A 12,090-nucleotide genomic window follows, 5' to 3' on the forward strand; every position below is an offset into this window, starting at 1 on the left:
GGCTGGTGGGGGTAAAGGGTGGGATGTGGGGGTAAGGGAGAGTCAGAGGAGATGACCGACCTCCCCAGAGGAATCTGAGGGCGGGGTCAAAGCGGACAGGTCGGTGAGAGGCGCGGCCGGCTGCTGGCGCGAGCTGGGAGTGGAAATAGTTGTACCTGTTGGGCTCGGCTGTCGGATAATGCGAGGCATGGACACGGGCCGAAGTGCGAGAAGTGGCTTCCGCTTCCCACCCAACTCCTAACTTCTCAACACCCACCCAGGGAGAATGTTCAAAGTAAACTTCATTTACAAGAGACGTCTCACAAAAATACTTTAAGCACAAACTTAAAAAAGGATTTTGTGAACAAAAACCTAAGTCGAAAATTTGTTGATATTGTATCTAAAAATATGTTCTTAGTTGATTTTACCAGGACCTAACTGCTATAATTTCCCGAATAAAAAGTGAGGAAAACATCGTATACAATGTATTTCGTTTGCAGTGTATAGATGCCAGTTTGGAATCATCAGCAGGCCCAAAACAAAAGCTCCAAACCCAAGGCGGTGTTCCTGCAGCGTTACGTAGAACGAGGACGGTGCCGTGATGCCCTGCCGGCGAGTTAATCAGGCTTGCAGTTTAGCTCCCCTTGGAGGCCTCGCCCCACCCCACCCCGCCCCGCCCCGCCCCGGGGAGCCGCCGCCGCCAGCCCACAGCCCACTCGCCACCTCGCCTTATTGGGCTGGGCCCTGCTGGGCCCGGCTAGGCCCGTGGTGCTGGAGGCCCTGCCGACCTCAGCTTGCAGGGCTGGTACGCTCTACTGCACGTTGTTTTAATGCACAAAATACACGTACACAGGTACAACAATTGTTTAATCTTGCACGTCAAATTTATGTTCAAGTTCACTTGTGCAAATTTTCGACATGTCTGACTATGTCAATTGGTGTGCAAAACGTCAAACATGTGCACAATACACTTAACACTGGTAAATGTGCAACTTCGCGGTTGTGCAGTCGCAAGTGTTCAGGGTCGGTAGGTGTACGCATTTGCCGGCATTTGCTGCAAGAAGTGTGCAATTCCTGTATTACTCTTCCTTAGATTGAACGCACTAAAGTGTACTTCCATGTATTTAGAAGTTGCACTCTAAGTTTTCAGTGCACGCAAATGTGCATCTGCAGCTATGTAATGTAAAAAATCATGACCTGCAGACGTTGGCGTGCAAATTTTGCAAACGTGCTTTACCATAGCGCAGTGAAATGCTGCGTGATAGGAAGACTGTCACTATCCTTCAATGCGTTTCGAAATGACACAGCCAAAACGTCTCTTTTGTTTTGCATTACGCGAAGTGACAGTGATTCGGGGGGTCTCGCAATCACCAACTCGTTGTACATGAGGAAAGACACTCGCAAATACTCGCGAGAACTCGCGAAAACTCACGAAAAAATCAAGGAATACTCGCCAATACTCTCCAATACTCGCGCAACTCACTGTACACGTCACTAAAAATGCTAGAGTAAGATATCTTACTCTCAGGAGTGTGAGATCAGCAGGGACACAAAAAATCTTACTCTCCTGTGAGCGAGATATCTTACTCTCAGTCAATTTGAGTCATAATTTGCGGTCCTCACCCAGTGAGGGTGAGGTTCCTCACTGCAATTGGGTGAGGTCAGGGAAATCTTACTCCTCCTGAGTGAGAATTCGGTGCATAGGACTCAAATAGGGTGAGCCTTATAGTCATCGCTCTGATTGAGCGAGGCAAAATTGTCTTACTAACTTCGAGCACGACACCTGACTCAAAGGTTTTCAGTGTTGGAGAGTGAGGGACCCCTTGCAGTCGCAGGTGTAAAAGGGGCCTTGTTTCACGACTCGTCGGGTTTGTGTGCGGCAGAGCACGTGAGCTGCTGGGCAAGGACGTCGCTCCCGTCTCAGTTTGGTGGAGTGATGATGTCATTTACTTTTTCTTTACCTCTCCTCCCCTCGGCCCAATCACGGCGCGACGCAACTTGACAAGAGAGCGCGCGGTTAGGACGGGAGGACGGGGGGCAGGGGTCGGCGAAGGGTGCAGGAGGGAGGGGTTATGACACGGGGACACGAGTGACAAACTACGTGCCGTTATTGGTCTATTCCTAAGCACTGCTTGCTTGCTTCTCGGTGCTGATGGGCTGAGGATGTCTCGTGGGGTCGTGGAAACCTATTGCCAACACTGTATTTTTCGAAAAATACTCGTAAGTGTCACGGGAAAATTTTCCATGATTCAAGTCGTAAACTTACAATTACAAACTGTAAATTTACAAACACTCCCTATCGACTTGGAATTGACCGACGAGCAAGAATGGGCTGTCGTAAATTTACGACATATTTTGAAAAGCAAAATTACAATAAATGTCGTAAATTTACGAGGATATTTTTCACAGTGCAACTTACTCTGGCTTTGTCGGGTGAAGCAAAAAAACAAAAACAGAAAAAAAGGCTTATTGTCATAAGCAATTGTGTAGCACAACACTTTACTTGTACTGTTAAATAACTACATTTTTGTTTTTTGATTCTTCGCTTTGTTAAAACATATCAGGTGGTCAGTCGCACCTGGTAACGCCTTCAATACGAGTTAAGTATTAAGTTCCTTGACAAAAGATTACTCAATATTTCCTTAGAGTGCCGTTACTATCACCACGTGTATTTATATTATTTACTCGCCTTTGCGGTTGTGTCATCTTTGAATAAGTCACGTCACACTAACTATGGCCCCCGCCGTCTGGTTCGAGATGCTCACTATGACAGTGTAAGGCGCCTGATACCCAAGCAAGTCGGGCTCAGGCAAAGCCAGTTAATGGTCTGCTCTTCCAACTACGGCAGCGGCAGCCTCGGCGGCAGCCACCCAGCAGGGCACCTGGGATATCATCGGGACTTTGGACAGCTGCCAAGGAAGCTCAAGGGGCACGAGGCGGAAAGCAGCCTTGCGACGCGCAGCTCTCGCGCAGGCGGGCAGCGACCTGTTCCAGCAGCGCCGTCTCACGGAGAAATTATGGCAATTTTAGTTTCACCTTTCGTCAATAAATGTAGGTAAAAGGCTAAGACGGGGTGCATGGATTCACCTAACAATGAAGTTTGTCGGTCACTGCAAAAACGCTCTGCAAATCTATGAATTACAACTTGACAGTTAAACTGCAAAACTAAAAGTCTTACAGTTTAAAGTGCGAAACTGAAGAGTTGTACAGTTTCAACTGCACAAACTGCATAGGGCTAGTTTGACGGTTTAAACTTAAGGCCTTTTACTTTTGCAGTTTAAACAGTCAAGTTGTCATACAGTTAGATTTGCAGAGCAGTGTTTTCTAATACTCCCAAAAATGACAGGTGAACGTGAACAACTTCAATGAAATTATTACAAGTAAAATTACTTGTATTTCACAGAAATTTGCCAGATGCTACCAGAACGCTTTCTGGGATTTGGGTTGCCCGGGCGGGAGAACTGTACTGGCAGACATACTAGTGACCTGAGGGATCATCTAGAAAGTACGTTCGTCATTCGCCGTTACGAATTTACCAAGTTGAGTCCCCTGCAAGCTCTTATAAGCGCCTAGTAGGTAGGCAACATCTCGTCTCAAGTGCATGCGTGTTCTGCGGGATGGCGTACCCTGCGTCTCGCAGGCGCCTAGCCTCCGTAATTTTCCAAATCAATTTGCGAAAATACGTACGTACTTTCTTCAACTTCAATGAGGGTTATACGACGTCAGTTCACATGAACTTGAATCAACGGCAACTTAGGTGGGACGTCAGTCCAAAAGCGGACCATCCCCTGCGCCCCAGCTAGCCCCCCCCCAAAAAAAAAAGGCACGATATGAAATCAGGATACCGAATTACCTCATTATATGGGACCGGCGTTAAGTAAGCGTTAAGCCGTTATTATTATGTTTTACCATTAGAACAGGAACAGTACGGCCCAAAAAAGAGTATAGTTTCTCACCAAAAACAGAAAGAGTAAAGTTAAATTTCTTCCCGTTTTAATTACTAACTCCCGTGCGACATACATAATGCCAGAATGCTAGATTAGCCCTGCAGGCATAGGACCGGACGGATGGAACTGGCCATTCGCAGGGCGAATAACGGACGGACAAACCAAGAGAATGGTCACCGAGGAGAGCCGTGCATAAGGAAAAAGGGGTTGAGCGGTGGGAGTGTGTGGTTGGGGTGTGGTGGGGGCTTGGTGGGGTTGTGTAGGGGGGCATGGTTGAGGGGTGTGGTGGTGAGGGGGGAGGGCACAGTTGAGGGGTGTGGTGGGTGTGGGGGGTGCTGGGTACGACACACACGGGGCCTCTGCGGCAGACAAGCGGCAAACAGGCTCAGAGCAAACAAGACGCAGGCATGATTCTCAGCCCCACCACGCCCATACCACCCACCAGCCCCCTCACAACAGAAGTGTAATCGCATCTGTTGTACCAGAGCGTTCGGCAGTTCGGCACTACCAAATACGCCGAACTGCTCAACTCTGCCCCCCCCCCCCCGTCCCCTTTTCCGACCTATCCTCTCTCCCCCTGATCAGCGGTCTCCCTTTCTCCAATTCTCCGCATACTTGTTGAGCTCATTGGGGTGTAATTGAAGCGGAAAGGAGAAGCACGCGTCGCGTCGACTCCCGCCACGCCCCGCCCCGCCCCGCCACATCGCGTCCACTCTGTCCAAACGAAATTAGTGCGCCATACACCGGCCGCGGGCGGTTGTGCGGTCGATATGCAAACTGTCGCTGATTAGGCATAAATCAAGGCCATTCCCCCGATGATAATCGAACCTGCTGAAGGTGAAACTCTGTCAATAATAAACAGACACGTACACGTGTGGCAAGGTCGCCATAAAAAAATTTTACACGAAGAATAAAAGCGAATCGTGACAGCAAAGGAAGCGCTGATTTTGAAAATGAGCCTCTTTGACCGAGGGGGCCTCAACTCCCTTATGTACACCAGATTGCCAAGATTGCCAGATTGCTTGACAAATACTTAGCTTTAAGGGCATAACCCGCCTGTAACTATAGGCAAAACACTCTAATGTCAGCCTGACTGTAGGCAAAAAGCATGGCTTTTGCAGCCGATTACTTAGAGATTGCCGAAGATTATCGTAGATTGCCGGGGTGGGTGTACACCAGATTGCCGGAGTTGAGGCCCCCTCGCTCTTGACCCCATCGTGTGTTATCGCTCCGGGCCCATCAACTCCCTCACACGGCCAAAAACAAGGGTAGCGCATAAGTTGCCGATTTTACACCAGTGCACTAACATTTGCTATATATAGGTACAACGACTTAGCTGTGAATTAGAGCAAACAAAAACTTTTCTACATCAAGACTCTTATTTCAGGAGAATTTCCGCCCAAAACAGTGGAATGCTTTTTCCAGTTGGTTTTGCTCTGTACCAAGTAACGCTACATGAAGCAACCCCATCAGACTTACGGAGTCGACCCGTTTCCGAGGCCCGCGAGCGTACGACGACGCGCGAGGCCCTTCTCTGCCGCGAAATTGTAGTTTTCAACCCCTCGCCGCGCCGCCACGAGCAGCCGCTGCGCACCTCTCTCGTCGTGGCGCTCATGGCCGCGGCGGTGATGGCAGGGATCCCATGAGATTCGCGCAAAAGGGCGGCGGTTTTGAGTGACAGCAGCGCAGAGTCATGGAGGTTGAGAGTGGAGGGGGCGGGGCGGCGCCGCGCGGCGGGCGCGCATGACTCCTCGGCGCGCTCCCCAACAAGCTTGTGCTTCCGCACTGCATCATCCTGTCTCCTGCAGGAGGCAGGCGGGTGTGACCGGGGAGGGGGGAGAGAGGAGGGAGAAAGGAGAAAGGAGAAAGGAGAAAGGAGGAAGGAAGGAAGGAGGAAGAAGGAAAGGGGAATACACGAGAGGAAGAGTGGCCGGCGGGGAGAAAGCGTATCAAACGGGGAGGAAGAAAGACCTTTCTTTTGCATATCTTTCTTTTTTTGGGGGGGGGGGGAATTATGCTATCTGATGGATTGAATATTTTCCCCTCCTCTCTCCCTCTTCCCTACGTCTCTCCCTGTCCCTCCATCCCTTCCCGTGGTGCCGTGGCGCCCAGACGTAGCCGCTTAGTAGAAATAACGTTTTTACTTCCATTAGGCCTTAGCGCCATTCAACGGAGGATTAGAAGGTAAGCAGCTGGTGAGCCTCCTCCCAGGATCTCCACTCAACCTCTTGACCATACTTCTTTGTCTGTCTGTCTCTCTTTCTCTGTGTCTCTCCTTTCCCCCGACCATAACGATCTTGCTCTGTGATGGTTGGGCAAAATAATTTCTTCGTTGGCACCACCTTTTGAGCTGGCCTGGAACCGCTCCCGTCTCTCCCGATCTTCTTTCTCTTCCATGCGATCATCCGTTTCAAACTCAGGTCTGACCCGGGTCCTTTATCACAATTTCGTGCGGGGGGGTCGCCCAGGAAAAAAAGTCAAGATAAATTATACATGAGAGAAACGATAGCATCTGCTACATTGGACAAAGTCAAACGAGACGGCAATTTCAGAACAATATGAACCTTTTACCTGACATCGTCTGACGGTCTCGTACTTATTTAGATATGGCGCCGACGCCCCCCCCCCCCTGGAGCCCCTGGAGGCTTCTGCTCGGCCCGGTTGGTTCCAGGGCGATACAAACTATGCCCATAAGACGTGATTCGTGTTCCAGGCGCACCCCTGTGCAACAGCTGTTTGAGAGGCCCCGCGCCAGACCGGCCGGCGCGCTGGAGAGCTGCCGCGGAGGGCTGATGGAGGACGGGTGCTCCTGGAGGGCACGCCGCCGGCTCCACGGACTCTCCCCCGAAGACTGATGCGCCCCGGGGGCCCGCTAGGGTGAGGGGGTGGTGTGGGGCCGGTGGGGCGCGGCGCGACGCCGTGCGGTGAGGGCGGGGCCGGCGTCGCGGCTTCGCAGGAGTGGCGACGCCGCGGGGGGGTCGACGACCCCAGCCGTGGTTCAAAAGTCTTTATAAGGAAACCTTCGTTTTGTCGACACGGTGCGCGGGAAAAAAAAAACACATCCAAAACGGGGCATCACGAGTAACGTAGCACCACCTACCACCTCCAGTGAAAGGAACGGCATTCAATCGAGGGGGGCGCTTGCACAATTCAATTACCCAAAGAATTCCCCCCTACATCGGTTTACGTCGTCATGTTCTCATTTTTTTCTTCGCACGCCTCCGAGGAACAGGGTACAGCTGCTTCGCCATGCGACTGAATAGGAGAAGGGGAGGGGGATGGAAGAGAGAGAGAGAGGGAGAGGCCAACGAGAGGAGAAGAAAAGGAGAGAGAGAGGGAGAGGTGGGCGGGTATACGGCCTCTGCTCGATTCAATTCGGCACAATGGGGCAAGTTCCTCAAGCTTGTCCTTTCAGTCACGGAGGAGGTCGACGACGGGTAGCGGGCGAAAGGAGAGGGGAGGTCGGGAAGAGAAGAAAGAGAGGGAGGGAGAGAGATGCAAGGGAGACGGCGGCGACGGCAGCGGTACACAACAATCGTAACTCATGGAGAGGCAATGGGGCGCTGCGGAGCAGGGGTTGTTGATCGACCGGCGGCCACAACTTTGACGTGACTTTTTAGCCGCGGGACTGCTGGAGAGGGGCGACGACGCGTTGAAATAAGGTCCGAGCAGAGCCTGCCGCGTCGCATTAAGTAATGTACTCACGTTGTTGAGCTTGATCTTGGACTTGATCTTGTCCTGCTTGTAGTGCCCCGACAGCTGGTACAGCACGGCCCGCGACCTTCTCCGCTCGTAGTTCGCCGGCGGTGCCTCTGGGTCCAGGTTACCGTTGGCATCTGTGACCGAGAAGGGGGGCGTGATGAGAGATGACAACAAGATCAAGTGTCCGCGCCCTCTTCTCCGGACCGTCCACTACGACCACGTACCGTTCTCATAGTCGTCGTCCTCGTCGTCCGAGGTCTGCTGCGGCCCTTCCTTGGAGTGAGTGATATCCTTGTGGCTCGCCAGGAACAGGACCACTTCCCTCTTCTCGTTCTTGATGGGTACGATGTCGAGCAGGCACCAGAAGCGGACGCCTGCAACATCAAACAGCATCACCTCTGATTACCCGCGGAGCTCCGGATCGATACGGTACATATTGCAGAATCTCTTTGACAAGCAGGAGTCCGCGGGTCGGACAACCTGATTTTAATCGAAAGAAACATAAAGTAGAGAGTCAAATCAAAATAAAAGTTTTAAATTCCACTGGTAACGAATCTAAGATATTCAGTTCAAATAAGGAAATTATAAACGTTTGCGGACGGAGTTGCTTTCAACCTGAGACCCAACGGTAAGGAAGATTCCAGATTTCTTCCTGGATCACAACGGAGTAAGGAGAAAGCAGTCTTAGACATAACCCACCTCGCCTCATATTTCCGCCTGCCCCCTCACAGGCAGCCAGAGAACAGAGAGGTCTGCTAGTTAAGCAAGATTGCACACCCTAAAATGCCAGGGGGGGGGGGGGCACCGAGCAGCAGGTGCACGCCGAGAGGACAGCGCGGGCTGGAGGCGAAGGACGGAGGCGGGCGCTGGCGGCCCCGTCCTGTGCAGCAAGTCCCCGCATTACGCAGGATCAGCAGGCGAAATGGGAAAGGGGACCGGGAAAAGATAAAGCCCCCCCGAGCAGACATGGAAGCGACGACTGAGCCGCAGCAAGCAGTACCGAGCAAAACAGACCTGGCCGAGTCCGATGTCAAGCCGATGTGTGCGGTGGAAATTACAAAATAGGGCACCATTCGTTAGCTTTAGCCCAGTAGTACTCAGCTCAATCATTAGCTTTAGTTCATCCCAATCATAGGTTTTAGTCCCGCAGTATGTACTCGACTCATTTTCATGATCTTTAGTCAGTAGTACTTAGCCTTCTCATTAGCTCAACTTAAATGGTAGAACTCAGCCCAGTTTTCATTCTTCCTCCTTGTGGACATGGCTAAAGCGGGCTGCTGCGCCTCGTCCGTCCACGTGCCAACGGGTCAGCAGCATAATATATCATAATAAATATACAAATCCCTGGGGTTTATGGTGTCGTTTAACGGACAACGTTATGGAAAAACCACCATCCGGCCGGATATGTGAGCGAGTGACGTCATCGCCCAGCGGAACGGCGTAATCACGCGCCATCGCCGTGTTATTCCCCCCGCCCTCCGCACAGTAAATGCTCGGTAAATGTGGTTTTATGGGGCTGTAAACGCGGAAAACTCCGTCCGGAATAACGAAAACGTAATAATAAGAAGGGGAGTTGCGGCGGATTCCTCACGGCGAAAATAAAATTGCACGCGGGAGGCACGTGGCGCGTGTGGTAAGCAAACGACGAGGTAGCACAATGGTTGGATGATGCGTCCGAAACACAGTCCCAAAATAATAACTCTTTATACCTAGATAAATTGAAAGTGTGATGATATTTTAGATGCAGTCATATCTAGACCACGTCATGGGACACCACACAAGACGTCTAAACACTCATTGTCTTCATTTTCCCAATAAATCCCACACCTCCACATTCGCCTCTTTAAAAAAATTATCTACAAAATGAAATTTTCATCGCGTTTCAAAGGAACGATGTCCTGTGTTCAGGCAGGGTCTGCAAGAGCGTGTGTGGGAGGCACAAACACCTGGGCGCCTGGGCACGCTGCGCAAAGCCCTCTTTTTATCGTTGACTGTGTCACTGGCGTGACACAATAGACCGGCGGCTACTTGAGCGTGAGTAACCCATCGCGCCCCGATGGCCTCATTGCATTTCAGCGAAACGCGAGGGGAGGGGCCGGAGGGAGAGGAGGGGGTGGGGGAAGAGGGAAAGAGAGATGGGGAAAAAAGAAAAAAAAGGGGGAGAGAGGAGGATGCAGCCTTACGTCGAACGCGAATGAGAGAGAAGAAGAGTCTCACGCGCATTATTTTATCATCGCGATATGAAAGCACTCATGGCACATTTACGAGCGGGTGAGTGGAGAGGGCGGCAGGGGCCAGGGAACTGGAACCGAGAGGACCTGAGGCCTGTCTGCAAGCCGTGCGCCGCGCCACCATTAGACAATGGTGGCGGAGCCTGACGACCAGTAATTAAAATTGCGAGAACTCAAGACGTTACGAAGGGTAGTTTTGGACTCCTTAGTCTTCCTCCCCTATGTTCTATCCATCTTTTGAAGAGTACACACTAAAGCCTTGTGCATTTTGTTGTGCATCAAATTGCAGAATTTTATACAGCCATAAGTATGCACAAAATTTTTATGCGTAATTGTATACAAAATGTGCATAATTATGCACACACTATACATATTTATGCATAAAATTGTGCAAAATATTATGGCCGTATGAAATTCCGCAAGTTTTATGCACAACAAAGTGCATAAGGATTCAGTGTGTAATAAACACCGAACAACTTGATCCCTCGTGTGTCTGCAGCGGACTGTAAAATAGAGAGTCGCTTCCCTGTCTGGATTTGCGGGTCGCTTGTCACGTCCTGGCCGGTCCTAGTCTTTTATAAATTGATTATTTCACCAACCCCATACACAACATTCACGCTCAATGGAAACAATTATTACAAGGGAAAAAAAGGCCGCAAATAACACAATTGCATTTTCGTTCCAGTTGACGACAGCTCCGTCTGTTCTTTGTTTAAATCCATTTACCGAGTCGCGCGGAGTTCATTCACCTATATTGGTCGAGTCAGACGTAGGCAGGGCGGGCCGTGCGAGGGTCAATGCCGAGATAATCCCAATACGGCTGCTGCAATCCCTCGACAATAACGCGCATTTAATTGGCCCGCCGTGACCTCGTGTGGACGCGCCGGGGTCAGTCACCGAGAGAGGTGCGCGTCTTTGTGCAGTGTACTGTGCGCCCCGGCCCCCACCCCTCCCACACACACACACACAACATTGGAGGCTTCAATCATAATAATGATGTTGGTCTTTGCACAGCCCTTTCCGTTATTCATTTCGATATCGATCCTTTCGGGCTTGTTGACGGTGATCCTCAGGAATTAGTGAAGTGCGGTGAGGAGAGTTAAATATAGGACAAAAAAAATGAGATATTTACACTTTTACTTTAATTAGTAAATAGTGGAATGCAAATGCACACGATCCGTGAACTCCTACACTGATAATAATACAAGTGAGCGAATAGTCAACCCCTACAGTGGAAACGCCTGCATGTGGTAAAGTAAACCCCCTCCCCTCCCACAGTATACCACAACAAGTGAACCCCCACGCTGTACACCCAGAGAATCGTATATTTGAAACAAGCCCAAGGGCCTTGAACCGAGGCTATTTCAGACTTGATGAAACATAATTAAGGGAGTGTTGTCCCAATATATGCAAGGGCGAGGGAGTTCTATGTGCTCTAAGGCGTAGTTTCTCTATCTTATTGGTCTTTTCCTGATCCCCATTTAGGCAAGGGATACAGCCTTGAAATTAGAAAAACACCTAATAAGGTCTTTTCCATAACACATCAGCTTGAACGTAGAAAATTTCGAAATCCATATGGATTAGTGTCAACATGTCACGGCGCTCTCGCGCAGTTCTTCGAAGCAGAACCAACTAGTGCTAGATCTAACAGAGACGTGAGTAAGGGGTATGGGAGTGACGGTGAAGGCGGTACCCGGGGGGGTCACAGACCGATAACCCCTGACCCGGTGTTGACTTGGGTGCGGGCCGCAGCCCAGCGCCGCCAGAGACGCAGTGACAGCCGCCGCGTCGTGTCTACACCGTGGTCCCCACGCACCCTTCTCCTCGTCACCATGAGACTCGCGCTCCTCTTCGCGTGCCTGGCTGGCGTCCTCCTCGCCAGGGCCAGCCTCGCCGCGTCGCCCGGGGACAGGCTGCAAGTCATCGGTGAGCCCACACTGGAAACGCATAAGAGTGCGAATTCCCCACACTTGTAGGTGTGCACTGTGAAAAGTATACACTCGTGAATTTACGACATTTGTTGTAATTTTGATTTTAAAAATATGTCGCAACACGGGAAAAAAAGATTCGCTGAGCCAGCTAATATATTGACTGGTATCCGGACAGACAAGCACATAAACTTCTGTAACCACTATATTGTCTACTCTAATCAATAATTGGCTGTGCCAGTCAAAAATTAGCTGTTAGAGCTCATCCCTTACCTAAATCAGTCGAGGTCTACCTTACTGATG

General features: G+C 50.7%; 1 protein-coding gene across 1 annotated transcript in view; it reads right to left on the minus strand.

Moving 5' to 3' along the window:
• LOC113206066 (potassium voltage-gated channel subfamily H member 8) overlaps nucleotides 1-12,090 on the minus strand; it is a 121,075-nt gene that overhangs the window by 21,741 nt on the left and 87,244 nt on the right. The window contains exons 5-6 of the mRNA XM_052266904.1: nucleotides 7,853-8,002; nucleotides 7,632-7,762 (exon numbers count right to left, since the gene is read on the minus strand). Of these exons, the coding sequence (XP_052122864.1) occupies nucleotides 7,632-7,762; nucleotides 7,853-8,002 (281 nt within the window). The remainder of the gene's footprint in view (nucleotides 1-7,631; nucleotides 7,763-7,852; nucleotides 8,003-12,090) is intronic.

This window comes from Frankliniella occidentalis, unplaced genomic scaffold, assembly GCF_000697945.3.
Source record: "Frankliniella occidentalis isolate FOCC.00 unplaced genomic scaffold, Focc_3.1 Scaffold44, whole genome shotgun sequence".
In the NCBI taxonomy this organism is placed as follows: Eukaryota; Metazoa; Arthropoda; class Insecta; order Thysanoptera; family Thripidae; genus Frankliniella; species Frankliniella occidentalis.